This window comes from Syngnathus leptorhynchus, chromosome 1 (assembly GCF_054491065.1).
Source record: "Syngnathus leptorhynchus isolate UIUO chromosome 1, UIUO_Slep, whole genome shotgun sequence".
Classification (NCBI taxonomy): Eukaryota; Metazoa; Chordata; class Actinopteri; order Syngnathiformes; family Syngnathidae; genus Syngnathus; species Syngnathus leptorhynchus.
The window spans coordinates 17533451-17548895 of record NC_141195.1 but is presented as its reverse complement, the minus strand read 5'-3'; the positions used below and the strand labels follow the sequence as shown (position 1 = coordinate 17548895).

General features: G+C 43.2%; 3 protein-coding genes across 6 annotated transcripts; 2 read left to right on the top strand and 1 right to left on the bottom strand.

Annotated features, from left to right (window-relative positions):
* The first annotated feature begins 339 nt into the window (after positions 1-339).
* Positions 340-4025, top strand: ccn5 (cellular communication network factor 5). Its single transcript, XM_085904738.1, has 5 exons — positions 340-457; positions 1100-1316; positions 1417-1665; positions 2719-2936; positions 3051-4025. The coding sequence occupies exons 1-5, from the start codon at positions 392-394 to the stop codon at positions 3336-3338; spliced, it is 1038 nt and encodes a 345-aa protein (XP_085760864.1). The 5' UTR covers positions 340-391; the 3' UTR covers positions 3339-4025.
* Positions 3692-7719, bottom strand: ugt5e1 (UDP glucuronosyltransferase 5 family, polypeptide E1). The gene is made up of 2 exons (XM_085904253.1): positions 7654-7719; positions 3692-6898 (listed from the first exon to the last, which is right to left on the bottom strand). Exon 2 carries the CDS (start codon positions 6894-6896, stop codon positions 5298-5300), a length of 1599 nt encoding a protein of 532 aa, XP_085760379.1. The 5' UTR covers positions 6897-6898; positions 7654-7719; the 3' UTR covers positions 3692-5297.
* pfkfb1 (6-phosphofructo-2-kinase/fructose-2,6-biphosphatase 1) lies at positions 4485-14706 on the top strand. 4 transcript variants are annotated; one of them, XM_085904536.1, is made up of 15 exons: positions 4485-4611; positions 5295-6715; positions 11389-11508; positions 11594-11690; positions 11761-11827; positions 11913-11987; positions 12065-12121; positions 12286-12407; positions 12480-12687; positions 12747-12893; positions 13077-13181; positions 13379-13508; positions 13576-13638; positions 13699-13763; positions 13920-14706. In XM_085904536.1, the coding sequence occupies exons 3-15, from the start codon at positions 11424-11426 to the stop codon at positions 13977-13979; spliced, it is 1281 nt and encodes a 426-aa protein (XP_085760662.1). In that variant the 5' UTR covers positions 4485-4611; positions 5295-6715; positions 11389-11423; the 3' UTR covers positions 13980-14706. The 4 variants fall into 4 exon arrangements, with proteins under 4 accessions (XP_085760662.1, XP_085760579.1, XP_085760488.1 ...); XM_085904453.1 differs by lacking the exons at positions 4485-4611; positions 5295-6715 and adding an exon at positions 8922-9044 and having other exon boundaries at positions 13847-14706; XM_085904362.1 differs by lacking the exons at positions 4485-4611; positions 5295-6715 and adding an exon at positions 8923-9044.
* Positions 14707-15445: the final 739 nt, after the last annotated feature.

Here is a 15445-nt window from a genome sequence, read left to right as displayed (position 1 = left end):
CGCCAGCAGAAAGCAGGCGGAAGACACGTGGATCCAATCTCGGTTACGTCTGGATAATTTGAAGGATGGAATAGTGGAAACGTGTGTAAAAACATCGACGTTCTGAACTCCCCGCCAATTAGACTGGAATCGTCACCGTACCCGTGTCTCCCCTCGTTTCATAAGCTGGAACATCACACAGCTGGAAAGAGAGGGAGGGCACTCTGGTGGAGAAGGAATGTGAAACATTTCTGATGTTGCTCCAGTGGCTGTTTACACGGTAGTCATCGTGGCAGCGTGACATCAGAGTGCTGACTTTATAAATGTCAGCAGCAGGCCAGAGGCGAGTGAAACGGACACAGCCCGGAGACAGACGCAGACCCGAGACGGACGCAGACTCTCTCTCACCCTCATGGAGCGACTACTGTGTGATTGTGTGACCGCTTCGGCCCTGCTGCTGCTCGCTGTGGCCTCGCAGGTGAGCCTTTTTTTTGGTCTAAAAAATAAAATAAAATCATTTTTAGTCAAGCCACTATGAGACGAGAGGATGCAATGTTGATGAAGCCTGTCAGCCCCTTTAGCATTTTTCAGTATTTTTCAGTATTTGGTCTTTCTACTTTCATGTCGACATGTGACATATTCCCGCGTTGGCCCACTTGATGGCTCTCCAAAAGTGATGTAACATAAATGACGCAATTTACCTCTTGATGGGCGGAGCTAAATACATTCCTGAATTGCTGTTGCAGAATAATAACCAAATAATCATAAAGAAAAAAGTTTGGCTCCAAACAATTCGGCCACCCAATTGGGGAATTCTCCCGATCAACTGATATTGACCTTGTACTGCAGGGAAACCAATGCGAGTTGATCTGAAGGTTGCTGCCGCCATCTAGCAGTTTGGGTCTAAAGTGCACTTGGAATTTTGCTCATATCTCAAATAGGTCAGGTGGCACCAGTACGCTCAAGGTGCCATTCTATTCAATTGAAGTAGAGATTTTCAAAAATTCTATTTCTGTCCAATGACAAAGTAGTTATACTTCCTTAATTCCCAACAGTTTTTGTCAGTGGTTCTGATATCGGTTTTATATGAATTATCGGAAGCCTTTGTGCCATCCTGCAGGTGTTGTGTCAGGTGTGTGACGGGCCGTGCCTGTGCCCCCGATCAGCCCCCAAGTGTCCCCCCGGAGTCCCACTCGTGGCGGACGGCTGCCAGTGCTGCACGGTGTGCGCACGGCAGCGGGGACAGCCGTGCACGGAGAAGTTCCCGTGCGACAGCCGGCAGGGGCTGACGTGCGACTACAGTGCCAGCTTCCCCGGGGGTCCCGGGGAGTGCGTCGGTGAGTCGCTCCCTATGAACACTCGCCAAGAGGAGTCCTGGAGTCAAAGCTCCTGATGTCATCAATGTGTAAAAACTTTCCAACCAATTGTACTTTCTAGCTCGGGAAGATCTGACCTGCGAAGTCAACGGCATCACTTACCAGGACGGCCAATCCTTTCAGCCCTCATGCGACGTCCACTGCCACTGCAGGGGCGGCGGTGTCAACTGCGTGCCCGCTTGTCCGCTGAATTTCCGCCCCCCCACTGCGGACTGTCCTCACCCGCAACTTGTCCGGCTACCGGGGAAGTGCTGCAAAGAGTGGCTGTGCGAAAATCTGGACAACTCTGTGCTTCAAGACGCCATCACAGGTAATTATAGTCACCATTCTCAAAATTGACCTTGCAGATTTCACACTAATTCAGAATATTTGTGAGTAAATTGAAAAAAGAGCGTCATTATTTCATTTCACGTTTTGCATTTTATTTGATGTTGTGCCAGGAAAGTTTTTGTATTTACTAAAATGAATGTCTCAGTTCAGTAAAGGTTGGAAAACACTGCAATGGTGGACACTGTTAGGAATTTGACATCATGTCATATTTAATCAAATTTAGATGATTCATCTTCGACTCATGGCAAAAATAGCGAGGTGTAGTTTTTGGCCTCAACTTCCAAGAGCTCATGCAGCTCAACTATTTCATCCTGGTGACTCATTTAGTCTCTGGCTGGTTAGTCTTCATGCTGGTGACTCACTTAGTCTCTGGCTTGTTTTAGAGGATTGGCCTTTTTTAATAACAAAGAGTTAGAATAAGTTTGGTTAGGGTAGTTTCTTCCAACACAAACATGCGTGCAGGTATCGTGGAGCAAATATTCAAGAAGGAAATGTTCTCCTACTTGCACTTTGTAGCAGTCAGACCATTGTTTGGAGTTTCAAATGTTTTTATAGTGGCTTCATTTCCCTTCTCTGTGGCGCTCTCTGTCTTTCTCACACACATAAACAAATAACATCCACTAGTGTTTAATTTCTACACAGCTGCTTGTTGCTATGAAGCGCTATTAAAAGAACTGTTTGCGCCTTCCTCCCCGATGAATTGTGGCTTGCTTTGGCCAGACGCAGCCTTGTTAAAAACGTGCAGACATGACCAGTCGCCATATGGACGAGCAATCACGGAGCCACTAGGGAGGATGTTGCAAATATTTGGAGAGAAATGACAACATGCACCATGGGAAGGAAATATGTTCGGAATTAAGTCGGATCAAGTTTTACAGACTACCTCCACACGCCGGAAAATAAGCTCGTTTATTTTCCATGCGCAGTGTTACATAAGTCAAATTCTTCCAACCTGTTTGTTAAATACTATGAAGTTGCCAATGCCACAAGATCCAGATTTTTTTTTGCCTTTTGTTTCTGATTTTCCCAACAGCTATGAGCGGAGACACTCCGCAGCCACCGGTCCCGGTGCCGGTCTCCTCCATGTGCACGGAGCGGAGCACCCAGTGGAGCGCGTGTTCCCGGAGCTGCGGGATGGGCATCTCCACCCGGGTTTCCAACCACAATCCAGCGTGTAAACTACAAATGGACACTCGCCTGTGTAAAGTGCGACCCTGCCATGCTCATCTGACCATGCCGAGCGGACCCACGGTGAGTCCAAACAATAAATCCTGTATATACCGAAACAATGCAAAACAACAATCCGTCCTGGTCTAAAATATATATATATATATATATTTGATTTGTTTATGCTGGACTAACCAGCTGGGGCAGCAGGGCAAGTGCACGGTCAGCTACACGGCACCCGGACCCGTTCGGCTGGTCCATCAAGCCTGCAGCAGCGTACGCACTTTCCGGCCGCGGTACTGCGGCTCTTGCAGCGACTCCCGCTGCTGCACGCCATCGCAGACATCTACCGTCGACGTGACCTTTCGCTGCCCTGCCGGCAGCCTGCGACGGCGACCGGTCATGGTGATCCACTCGTGCATCTGCCACAGCGACTGCCCCTACTCGCCATTCACCAACCCGGCTCTTCGAGGATACAGACCTTGACTGGTCAAGAAGATGGTGGGTTGAGACGTTGCTATGCCTTGAAAGAAACAATGACTATTTTGTAGATAAAAGAGAAAAAAAAACTCATTGTTTCTGCACGCATCATGGTGTGCCCTGCGAACTCTCAACATTTTCTGGTTCAATTTGAACCGCTATTTAAAGAGAACAGCCCTGTTTTGGAGGCGGTTTGTGTTGTTGACATTTTGATGTCTGGAACTAGATGATAAATGTCAATGTTAGGAAGGACATTGGTCATGTGGATGTGGGCCTGAATATGGACGCATACACACCCACTCAGACACAAAACACTGACAACTTTTCTCAAACTACACACAAAATGATACACACAAAAAAACAATTCAATGTTTATTTGATCATGAATTCTATGTGGCAGAAAACAAATGTACTATTTTTTTACTGCTTATTGTATGTTTATGAAATGTTTTTGTTAATATGACTGTTTATAAGCTTCCAGCTTCAGCCTACTCCATTTGTGCTCCTTTCTTTACAATGTAATGTAAATATTGGATGTAAGTGAAATATTGCACATAGCTCAAATAAACGGATTGATTGATTGATTGATTGATTGATTGATTGATTGATTGATTGATTGATTGATTGATTGATTGATTGATTGATTGATTGATGACTCTTCTACCATCTAGCATATCATTGTTTTGCCTTTTGCTTGATGGTCGTTGCTCGATGATCAAAGGTATACTATCCCGTTGGTGTATGAATGTTGTTGGTGCCGATTTAGCTTCCTTGGCTTAAATTCTTATTTTTGTTTAAGATTTGCTGGCTTTGGGCCATGGACTTTTATTTGACAAAGCCTTTGGTCACCTGGTTAGTCACCTGATCAGTCACCTGATCAGGTAAAGATGGCTGCTCCCACTTGGTAGTCAGTCTCACCCAGTCTCAGTGAGACAAAAAAAGGAGATCATAGTGATATAGTTTTTTACCGCTCAAAGGCCGCTTCAAACTACTTCAAGCCTGCTCCAAGCTATAAGTATTTTTCTGAAACTTGAAAACAAACTTTAGTTTACTTCTTGGAACCCTTTATGTTGAAACCTCTGTTGGATTCCAAACAATTTGAATTTGCATCTGTGTGCAAAATCTGTGTGTAGGAATGCTTGCCTACCTGCCATCCCCCCCCCCCCCTTTCCTTGCCTGGCTTGGCTTACTGCCCTTGCCTGCCTGCCATTGCCTCTCTCCCTCTACCTGCATGCCTGCTTGCCTCCATTTTGGACATTCTACCTCCATCTTCAGAAAGGTATGAGCAACAGCTGTACACAGTGTTTTGAGATGGGCATGTGACAAGAACTATACAACATCTAACTTTTGAAATCTAAACTGAACTGAAACTGACACTCACAAATGTGTTCATCTGTTAATTACTTAATTCCCGTGACAGTGAGGCATTCACATCTTAAACATCTTAAACTTCCACAACTGGTTCATGAAAAAAAAAAAAAAAGGAAAAGTGGCTCATTTTTTATAACTAATTAATTGACGTTCAGTAGAATTTTTTTTTTTTCATTATAAAATAAAACCATCACTACAATGCACTGCTGTGATTTTATGTATGTAGGACACTCCAACTCTCCTTGTAAAATAATGTCTAATCTCTACCCTATTTTTTGGTCACTTCCCCCAATCAACCAGCAGAGGACGACTCTTAACTTTTGAATTTCTCAACTTTCATATTCCATGTTAGAGCAATCCGGACACACATTTGACACAGGCAATATAGAAATTAGCTGGCAACCGGTTCAGGGTGTCCCCCGCCTACCACACACACATATGATGATATTAAGATTTGGATTAAGTTGGCTAAGGTTCCAAAAGCTGCATTTACAGCTTTATACATGGACAAAGCTTCAGACAACTCTTTTCGCAAAATTCATAATGTGAATGTAACGAGTCACAAACTTTCCTTGTGGGGCTTCTTTTCAGGAACTACTGTCTCTTGGATTTGAATGTAGAATTCTTGGGCCTCACTAAGCACTTCCAGAGACATCTACAGGAAACCCACAATGATGCAATGACCAGAAAACACAAGAGCGCAAGTACAGCAATCACATCCAAGGAGTGATAAGTGTACCATGGCATCTTATAGGACTCTGTGCGCAGATGTGGGGCACCTCCATGCCTCATGACATACTCTATCCAGAAGACAGCAGTGTCAATGGGTTTCATGGGTGTGTCGCGATGAAGTTGGGAAAGTTTCATCATGTTCTGCTTGTAAGACTTCTTGGGATCGACAATGTTCTTCAAGGAAGCGGTGAAAGATTCCACGTCGAGAGCCACCACATCCACAATCTCGGCGCCTCCCAAGGCCTTCATCCGCACCATGTTGTCATGCTGATCGAAGATGAGCGGAATCCCCAAAATCGGGACGCCGTGGTAGATGGCCTCGTAGATGCCGTTGGTGCCCCCGTGTGTTACAAAGACTTTGGTCTTGGGATGGCCCAGTAAGTCGTTCTGAGGCAACCAGTCCACCAGTAGGGTGTTGTTTCCCAGAGTGGCGGGTCGCTCCCCGATATGCCTCCACACGACCTTCTGAGGTAGGCTAGCAAAAGCAGAGGCGATGATCTCAGATAATTTAGGACCTAGGTCGCCCAGCAGGGTTCCTAAAGTCATAACCACCACTCCGTGTTCTCCAGAACTCTGCACAAAGTCCTCCAAATCTGCCGGCAGAGGTTTGGAGGGCTTCCCCTGAAACCCTCCGATGTAGACCACGTTGGGCATGGTGGGGCGCGGGAACTCAAAAATAAAGTCCACCCTCATCAGCCAGATATCGGCTCCCTGCATGAGAGACATGGGATTGACGTCCCCTCCTAAGTAACGATTGCACACGTCCCGGTAAGGCGGATCAGACACATAATGGTGCATGTAGATAAGAATACCATGATAGAAGACATTGTTCAATCTTTGGAAGAAGTCCATTTTGTCCGTGTAAAGGGAGAACAGTTGAGGGACGTAGGACAGAGGAGACGGCGCAATGGCAAAGTGAGCCTCTCCGTTAAAAATCCAACGCACATTGAAGACCATGGGGAGGTCCAGATAGTGACCCATTAGCACCCCACCCACAAAGGCCGGGTCTGTCAAACAAAGATCATATCTACTTTCTTTCAGTTCCTGGATTAGAGTTTGATTTTCAAATATGCTGACCATCATATGGGCTACAGATATATGGGTCTCCTCGAGAAAGTTGAAAATGTTCCTGTAAAACTCCACAAAAGCCCACAGCGAGCCTTTGTGCCGCTGAATCTCGATGGACCTCTCCAGGAAGGACGTCATGCTATTCTGGCTCTCGATGTTGTTGGACTGCTTCACCTCGATGGTAATGGAGGTGTAGTGGGGAGACTTCTCGGGTATGTACCAGCTGGTTGAGGTTCGCAGCACTGTGATTTGGTGGCCTTGAGAATGAAGGCTTTCCAGCAGAATTTTCATGTTGATCCAGTGACTTCCTTCTGTGGGGTAGACAAAGATTTTACCGCCCCAGCATGTCGCGGAACACATCAGCAGGAGTGCCAGACTTGGATATGGTGCCATTGCTTAAAAGGACACACACACACACACGAGCTGTTAGCCAGAAAACTGAAAACTTAAATCTCAAATTCCAAATCAATGTAAAAATATTAACATTCTGGTATGCAGATAATAACAAATGACGAAAGCACCAAAAAAAGTCTTAGGGTGACTTAATTGTTTGCTCTCAAGCTTAATGTTTCGACTAACAGTGTTAATATTATGCAAATCTTTTCCTATAAAATCAATAAATCCCTGATTTTAAAAAATCAACAACTTAGAAGTAATTTAAACTTGAGTAACTTATTTGTTGTACTACTTTCATTTTGTCTTCTCTTGTAGATTATTTTACTGGTTCTTTTATCACAGACAGAGTGTCTGATAAAAGAACCAGAACTGTCACAGACAGAGTGTCTGATAAAAGAACCAGTAAAATAATGAGTAATTTATTACTCTACACAGACAACGATAGTAAATATATTATTTTTAAATGCAAGTAACTAGTTATATGAATTGAAATATATTACATTATGGATGCAAGTTGCCCAACATTGCAATTAATACATTCAGACAATTATTCTTTACGTTCATTCTTTACGTAACAATTCGTGTAAAATGAAGATCTTCCGTTTATAGGTCAGTCCTGTTTGCTTTTTTCTAATGCAACACAAATGTCGAAAATCACAAAGAATATCAAATCACTGCACTCCGGTGAGGGAAATAGTGCCTACCTACGAATGATGAAACAAATCTGACATTTTGGCAGTAAAGCAGATCTCACCTGAGGTCTTGTCCCGTACCCCGAGAGAGAAAACTCTCGTATCTGCCGTTGTGTTGTAGTGCTTGCGCTGAGGTTATTTATGCAAGTGGAAGTCAATGTGTAACTGCTCCGTTTTCCCGCTTGTTTTTCTAATGTCTTTGGGGTCATTCTATGAGTTGGTCAACATTTGGAGTGGAGTCACTGTTTTAAAAGAGCAAGTCCAAAATCTGTAGTCCTATGGGAGCAAACTGAAGGATTGTATGCTCCAAGCTTGCTTTTTATCTGGAGTAGACTCGATTATTTCGATGGTCTTCCGACGACTCAATTAAACACTGCTCCGGGTCTATGAATCATTAAGAAAATGCTCATTGATTATAAACCCAGGAGGGCTTTGAGGTCTGCAGACAGGTTAATAAGTGCATGCCGGTGAACAGGAATTTACCAGTTATGCTGCATGAAAATGGAATATGGAGCTATCGGAATTAGGCAAACCTCGTTATGATAAACAGTCTGGAAGATGAATGAACAAATATTTCACGCTACAGCCTTTTAGTAAATTTGGAAAGCTACATTCTATTTCTTTATTTTGATTTGTATTCAAATCTTTTGGTTGCGCAAGTAATTCAATGTTGTCATTATACATTAGTTCAATCATTTTCATAAGCTACTTTTGTTGCCTTTGCGCTGCAAATGTCTTCAGTGGTTTTGCTGCTTAAATGCATTTCTTATGTTATGCTTATGGTTGTGTGAAGTACACTGAGTTCCCCTGCGTATCAAATGTGCTATACAAATAACGATGCCTCGTATGTCACACATTACGGTTTGTTAGCCGAAATAGATAATGCTGCATTATCGCATACACTGCCCCCCATTGGCCAGCCATTGAAAGAGCAAAATAAAAAGCAATAAAAATGTATGGCATATCTATGGCTCTTACTCTTCTACATTATAGAAACTCTTCCCATTTTTTGAGTGACCTTTGCACTCGCTACCCGCCCTCTGCGTGCTATAAACAAAATGTATGGGTTATTAATTGCTCTCTATGTCCGTCTTCATACACACGAAAAGACTTCTCACTTTTTGAGTGACCTTTGCACTAGCTAGGACTCGCCCTCTTCATGCTGACTGTGTGTGTGTGTGTGCGTGCATGCACGAGTGTTATGAACTCCAGCCCTGGCAAACGTTAAAGGACATCAGCAGTGCGCTGCTATCGTATGTCCATGTGTCATGAAAAGAGGGCTGCGGCGGGTGGGGAGTGGGCTTTGCTGGCAAATAACTTGGGCATGAAGGGCTTGATGTCTTTATAAAAAGCATTGCTTCTTCTGTCCCCGGGCTGCGTGAGCTTCGCTGACGGATGCACACGATGGAGCTGGAACAGACAGTGAGACGCAGACGGTGCGACAGTAGCACAGGTGAGGTCGGATGTGAGCTGCGGAGAGCATCGGCCCATTTATAGTTGTCTTGTAAGCTTTGTGTTAGGGCAGAATGAAGTTCTGAGGTTGGGGTTTGAATCTGGCCTTTGACCTTCCCATGTGGTGTGTGTCCCGGGTACTCCACTTTTCTCGTACATTCCGAAAACATGCTGGCCGGCTTTATTGAAGACTTTCAATTGGCAAAAACAGGTCTGCTTGCCAACGGATTTAGGATTTTTTTTTTCTCCTCTCCCGGGGCTAAAGGGAGGGGGTGATGCTAAGACACGAATTTAAAAGTACAGTATGTTTTATAATATCAAAGAAAATCACAGAGGAGCTTAATTTTCAGCTTCACATGTTTCTAAAGAGGCCATTTGCCTCCCTTGAGTGCAACACAGTCAGATCCCCAAAATAAATCGTAACACAGTTCTGCCACATGTTACATTACTTAGCCGTCACACTCAGTAAAGAAGCACAAAATAGTCTTAGTGTGACAACAACACAAACCACCAGAGGGCCAAAGAAAAAGTGCTGAAAGTGTTATTACAGTGGTCATGCTTTTGTTTTGAAGGCCTGACTTTGAACAGGATATTATGCCAATGTTGTCCCAAATGCTGGAGTATTGCCAAATGGAGGCTTGTTTTACTTGAGTTGGTAATCCATTGGATATTTTGCTGTTTTTTTTAACAGCTGTTAATGGAAAAGCCTTGAATAACAAACAAAACAAAATAGAATAGAAAGTAGGATTTTTGCAGGTATTTTGACAAACTGACAATTGAGTCGTTTAACAAGGTCGGCTTTCTCGAGGTGCAAAGTGCAGCAATGATTACACTTTATCAGTTGTGATTTTTGTGTAGCCTTGTTGTTGAAGCCTTCTTTGTGAGGCCAAAATCATACGTACTACAGGGCGCAACGATAAAGAAACGAGACTTTGGCTGCCATAACCTTAACTGATTGCTAATTGTTCCAGTGTTGCGCAACATCTTGCCACCATTCTGCTGTAAAGTTATTCACTTCTTTTACAAAATCTGGTTCGCATTCCTCAGTGTCACTGCAGTTCTTGTTATTTTTTTGCACTTTATAATCCTTAAGATTACAACCAATACGTATTTTTTTAATGTCGTGTCGTCATCAGAAGTAGCAAGGAGTAGATGGTTTGAATTTCTTTTTCTTTTTTTTGTTTTAATGCAAGAAGGAAAAGGAAAATGACTTCTGTGACAGGATTTCGATCTTCTGCCTAGTCACAATTTTGTATCAGATACAAACACAAAAATACACTTCTTACCTTTTCAAAATAGGCTTGGAGCTTCTTTTGTGGATGATGACATGACTTAAAAAAGATGTAACTAGAGAGAGGTCAAGTCATCTGGCTTTGAGTCATTGATTGATCAAGATTTTGGGCACTTGGAAGGGAAACAAATGGGAGTAAATTGAGATGGGCTTGGGAGATCATTATTTCAAGAAATACCTTTTGTAGCATTTTTCTTTGGTGGTGTGCCTTTTGTTTGTCACCGTCAACAGATTGATTTCTTCTTAGTCCTGCATCCCACACATGCTGGCAGGGGATCCAGACAGTGTTGGTGCCATCCGATCCCATGCCAGCCAGACTAGACTCAGTATAGGCTCAGTCACTGACGAGGCCCTTTCAACATTTTGCACATGTGGCATAATCCATTGATAATCGGACAGACTGGAGGCCAACAAGCCCCCCCCCCCCCCCCCCCAGTACCACACAGACACACACACACACACACGAGCCATCCGGGTACGTTGGCGGCACAAACGTCTGCAGGCTGCCTTATAAATGACTGACACGTTTCCGTTTTAATCACCATGAGCAACAGCAGAATCGCAACAGGGTAAGAGTCAAACCGATCCTTTTTTTTTGTATCTTGGAGATTTGTCAACTTAAAAGGGAGTTTGCAGTTTAAAAAAAAAAAAAAAAACACGACAAATTTGTTCAAACTAATTGTGACTTGAGCATAGAATGTGATACTTCTGAGCAGATCAGGGGGGCAGCCCTGTGGGAATAAACAGTTCGGAAGATGAATGAATGAATGAATGAACGAACTGTGGATGGATGGATGGATGGATGGATGGATGGATGGATGGATGGATGGATGGATGGATGAATGAATGAATGAATGAATGAATGAATGAATGAATGTGCGTGCTTACCCTATTAATTTGGGCTTTTCCAACCACAGTAAGATGTGTCACAAAGGTGTTCTTCATCACTGTCCACGCTTGGGAATTATCCAGAAGAGATTCCAGAGGAGTCTACTCATCAAAGAAAATACACATCATCATGCTTGAGTGATTTAAATTGTGTTTATACCATCAGTGCCGCAGCTCTGCAACTCTCCCACACTCATCGTCATGGTGGGCCTGCCAGCTAGAGGGAAGACTTACATCTCCAAGAAGCTCACCCGCTACCTCAACTGGATCGGAGTTCCCACGAAAAGTTGAGTTTCACAGCAACAAACAACGTGAAAGGAAAAACAATCAACTATTGAAGCAATATTTCACTTGTTGTTGATTCCCACCAGCTTTTAACGTCGGCCAGTACCGCCGTCAGGCTGTCAAGACCTACGAAAACTTTGAGTTCTTTAAACCGGACAACGAGGAGGCCATGAGGATTCGCAAGTAAGGACTGACAAATCAGTGACTTGATGATGGCGTTAAAGAAGCCTCAACGTTGCGCCTCGCTTCGCAGGGCGTGCGCGGCAGCCGCCCTTAAAGACGTCGCCGCTTACTTCACAAGTGACCAAGGTCACGTGGCGGTGAGTCGGAGCAATGTTGGAAGCTTCCCACTACAGCTGATTAGGTAGCACTTTTTGCCCATAGTAACAAATCCGTCTCACGCAGGTTTTTGATGCCACCAACACCACAAGGCAGAGAAGGGCAATCATCCTCAGCTTTGCCAAGGAGAGAGGCTACAAGGCAAGTGCAATTGGAAAGAAAAGCCACCCCACGGCCATCCTCTGTTTTAAGTGTCTTTTAAAAATATCTGTGCCCAGGTTTTCTTTGTCGAGTCAATCTGTGACGACCCGGAAATAATCGCAGAGAATGTCAAGGTGAGAACTTTTCATTTCTTGTACTTAACTCTAAAGTGAGCAAACCCAAATTGTTATGTACACCATCCCTTTAGTGCATTTAAGTTTATCCACAAATGTCACCAACTTTTACTAGCAGTGCTTGCATGCTCCATTAAAATATCCCAAACTCACATCCTTTGCAGCAAGTAAAATTCGGAAGCCCAGATTATGTGAATTGCAGCATGGAGGAAGCCATGGAAGACTTTCTGCAACGCATTGAGTGTTACAAGTCCAGCTACATGCCGATCGACGACGAGAAAGACAGGTCTAGAGCCGGGATGGAGACGATGCTCTGATGACACGACATGCACCTCTAAAGTTTGTTTTCATGGAACAGGAAGCTCTCCTACATCAAGATATACGAAGTGGGTAAAAGATATCAAGTGAATCTGGTCCAGGATCACATCCAGAGCAGGATCGTCTACTACCTAATGAACATCCACGTTGCGCCGAGGTCCATCTACCTGAGCCGCCACGGGGAGAGCAAACTCAATCTTCTGGGTCGCATCGGCGGAGATTCTTCTTTGTCCGCCAGAGGTTATGAAGTGAGTGGAAGAAGACCGTGCCTGGTTTCACTTGACTAATTGGGAATCCATGTGTGCAGTACGCTGCTTCTTTGAAGACTTTCCTGCAGAGTCAGAAAATTCATGACCTGAAGGTGTGGACCAGCCACATGAAGAGAACCATCCAGACTGCACACACTCTGGGGGTCCAGTATGAGCAGTGGAAAGCTCTCAATGAAATAGACGCAGTAAGTTACATTCTGATTGGACAGGAAATAAGGTGACCGCGAACATACAACTGACATTTAAGAGAAAAATATCTATTTTTATTTACCACTTAGCATTATATGTTTCTTAAAAATCTGGACCCAAGAACAAGCAATAAGTCTAAATTTTATGAGGAGTGGTTTTTTTTTTCCTGCTGCCCCAAGGGTGTGTGTGAGGAATTGACTTATGAGGAGATTCAGGAGCAGTTCCCCGAAGAGTTTGCACAGAGGGACCAGGACAAATTTCGTTACCGTTACCCAAAGGGTGAGGTAAGGCTTCCCACCTACGCACTTCATCATTATTATTATTTTTTTTCAGAAATGCAGGTAACTTACATTGTCATTGCAAGTGCTGCATGTGGAAATATATTCCATGATCCCAGTTTACCTAGAAACCGGCAAATGCAATATAGTTGAATGTCAACATTGCCTTGAACAAATAGAGAAAATTTCTTTCTTTGTGTCAGTCCTATGAAGACCTGGTCCATCGCCTGGAGCCCGTCATCATGGAGCTGGAGAGGCAGGAGAATGTTCTGGTCATCTGCCACCAAGCGGTAATGCGTTGCCTCCTGGCTTACTTCCTGGACAAAACTGCAGGTACATAACTTATCTCATCCCCCATCGGCACATTTCCTTCATAATCAATCTTTTGGTCTCTCTGAAGACCAGTTGCCCTATTTGAAATGCCCTCTCCACACGGTGATGAAACTCACACCAATAGCCTACGGTAAGTGCTTGCCGTTTGGCTCTTTGACAGCACGTTCCACGGTGTTCTTCTTGTTTGTAGGCTGCAAAATTGAGTCATTTTACCTCAATGTAGAGGCAGTCAACACGCACAGAGACAAACCTACGGTAAGAACAAACTAACAGCAATCAAACCATACTGGCTCTTACAATTTTATGAAACAAATGAGTGAAATTTCCATTTATTTCAGTGACCTATTGATTACAAACTCCCCATTTTAGTGGACTTATTGAAACCACACATTGAATTTGTTGCTGCTGCAGAACGTGGATATCAATAGGAACCCAGAGGAAGCGCTGCAGACGGCTCCTGATCACATTTGAACGATAAGAAATTGGGATACGGCTGGCATTTTGGACCTCCACACTCCACAAGGATTCAAGCGTCCTGTGCCGAGCGGCTCGAAACGCTCATCATCGACTGGCATCAGCTGGAAGGTCGATTGCGTGGCTCCATATTCTACATGATTTGAAAGCATATAGTTTGGAGGGCAGACGCTATCTTGCAGGGATCCCTTCCTGTCTGTATGTATGTCCGTTGGAAAACTGAGTTCTTAAAATTCCAACTAGCCTACATTTCACCCATGTGGTTGGTTAACACAATGCCAAACAAATTCATCAGCAATGAGACATTTTCAAAGTAGGCTGGTCAAATAAGAGTCCATTGTAATGTTTATCGTTCCATGTGCTCCTTCTCAGCAGTATGATGGAAGCAAGATATTTCCCATTAATAGTCTTTAAGACAATTATTGAATGTGGTCTGTGTCAAAGTCTCAATCGTAGTCCGTCACGACAGTCAGCTACGCCTCCCTATTTAAAGCTTTGCCGATGAATTGTCTGTAAATTACCGAGTCGTCCAAGACTTTGGACCAAGACTTTGGCCTGGATGTGCTTGGGTTCTTCACCTCATGTCGGTCAACTAGACAGCAGTTTGTGTGAAGTGTATCGCCCCCACTACCTTTCCAAAATGCTGCATTTTACAAACCACTAACTGGATCATAATGAGTATTATGCATTTTCTGCATTGTAAATTAAATCCTGGTTTTATATAATAAAGGGATAGAAATTTTGATAGAATGTTTTGGTTTTGTTACATCTGATTCATCAATTAGTAACAAAAATATTTGACGGATTATTTATTAAATTAAATTATTACATTTTTAAATTAATCATTAGTGAGGAGCGCTAAATTTAACAACTCATTTGCCTATTGAAATGTATTTATAAAATTACATGTATGTTTATAATGTTTATATTCATGCTTAATAGGCAATTGACCTGGATGTCACTATTTTTCCACACAACCTGAAGTCTGGCTTTATTTGAAAAGAAATAAATACACACATGCAATGAAAATTAAACAAATGTGACAGTTAAATAGGACATATTCAAGGACTAGAATCACAAACACACAAATGACTCGGATTCATAATCTTAAAGAGGAAGTCAACCCCAAACTTTTCTTTGTAATACTGTTCTCGGAAGCCCACCCAGTGAAATTACAGTTTTCTGATAAATATTTGGAAAGAATATTTTGACTGAAAATGACATTGCAGTTGCTGGGTCTCAGGTCACAACCGATCACAACTCATCAGTTTTCAGCCTTCATTGTTAGTCCATTCGTACATATGTCCAAATTTAGCACACAGCATATTTGTCAGATTTCTTCTTTGTGCCCTTCTTCTTCTTCTGTTCATGTATGTTATTACAATAATGGCCCTCAGTGTTCAGACTAAGACATCACGACTAAAATAAACAATGCCTTAAGAACAAGATGATAAATGTTTGCT

What these genes read in the sequence shown, in the direction of transcription:
- ccn5 (XM_085904738.1), top strand. Translation starts at nt 392, where the DNA reads ATGGAGCGACTACTGTGTGATTGTGTGACCGCTTCGGCCCTGCTGCTG. An exon ending in GCTTCAAGACGCCATCACAG is followed by an intron (nt 1,666 to 2,718) that starts GTAATTATAGTC and finishes TTTTCCCAACAG; the next exon opens with CTATGAGCGGAGACACTCCG. An exon ending in CCATGCCGAGCGGACCCACG is followed by an intron (nt 2,937 to 3,050) that starts GTGAGTCCAAAC and finishes TGGACTAACCAG; the next exon opens with CTGGGGCAGCAGGGCAAGTG.
- pfkfb1 (XM_085904362.1), top strand. Translation starts at nt 8,987, where the DNA reads ATGCACACGATGGAGCTGGAACAGACAGTGAGACGCAGACGGTGCGAC. An exon ending in GTGACCAAGGTCACGTGGCG is followed by an intron (nt 11,828 to 11,912) that starts GTGAGTCGGAGC and finishes CGTCTCACGCAG; the next exon opens with GTTTTTGATGCCACCAACAC. An exon ending in CTCTCAATGAAATAGACGCA is followed by an intron (nt 12,894 to 13,076) that starts GTAAGTTACATT and finishes TGCTGCCCCAAG; the next exon opens with GGTGTGTGTGAGGAATTGAC.
- ugt5e1 (XM_085904253.1), bottom strand. Translation starts at nt 6,896, where the DNA reads ATGGCACCATATCCAAGTCTGGCACTCCTGCTGATGTGTTCCGCGACA.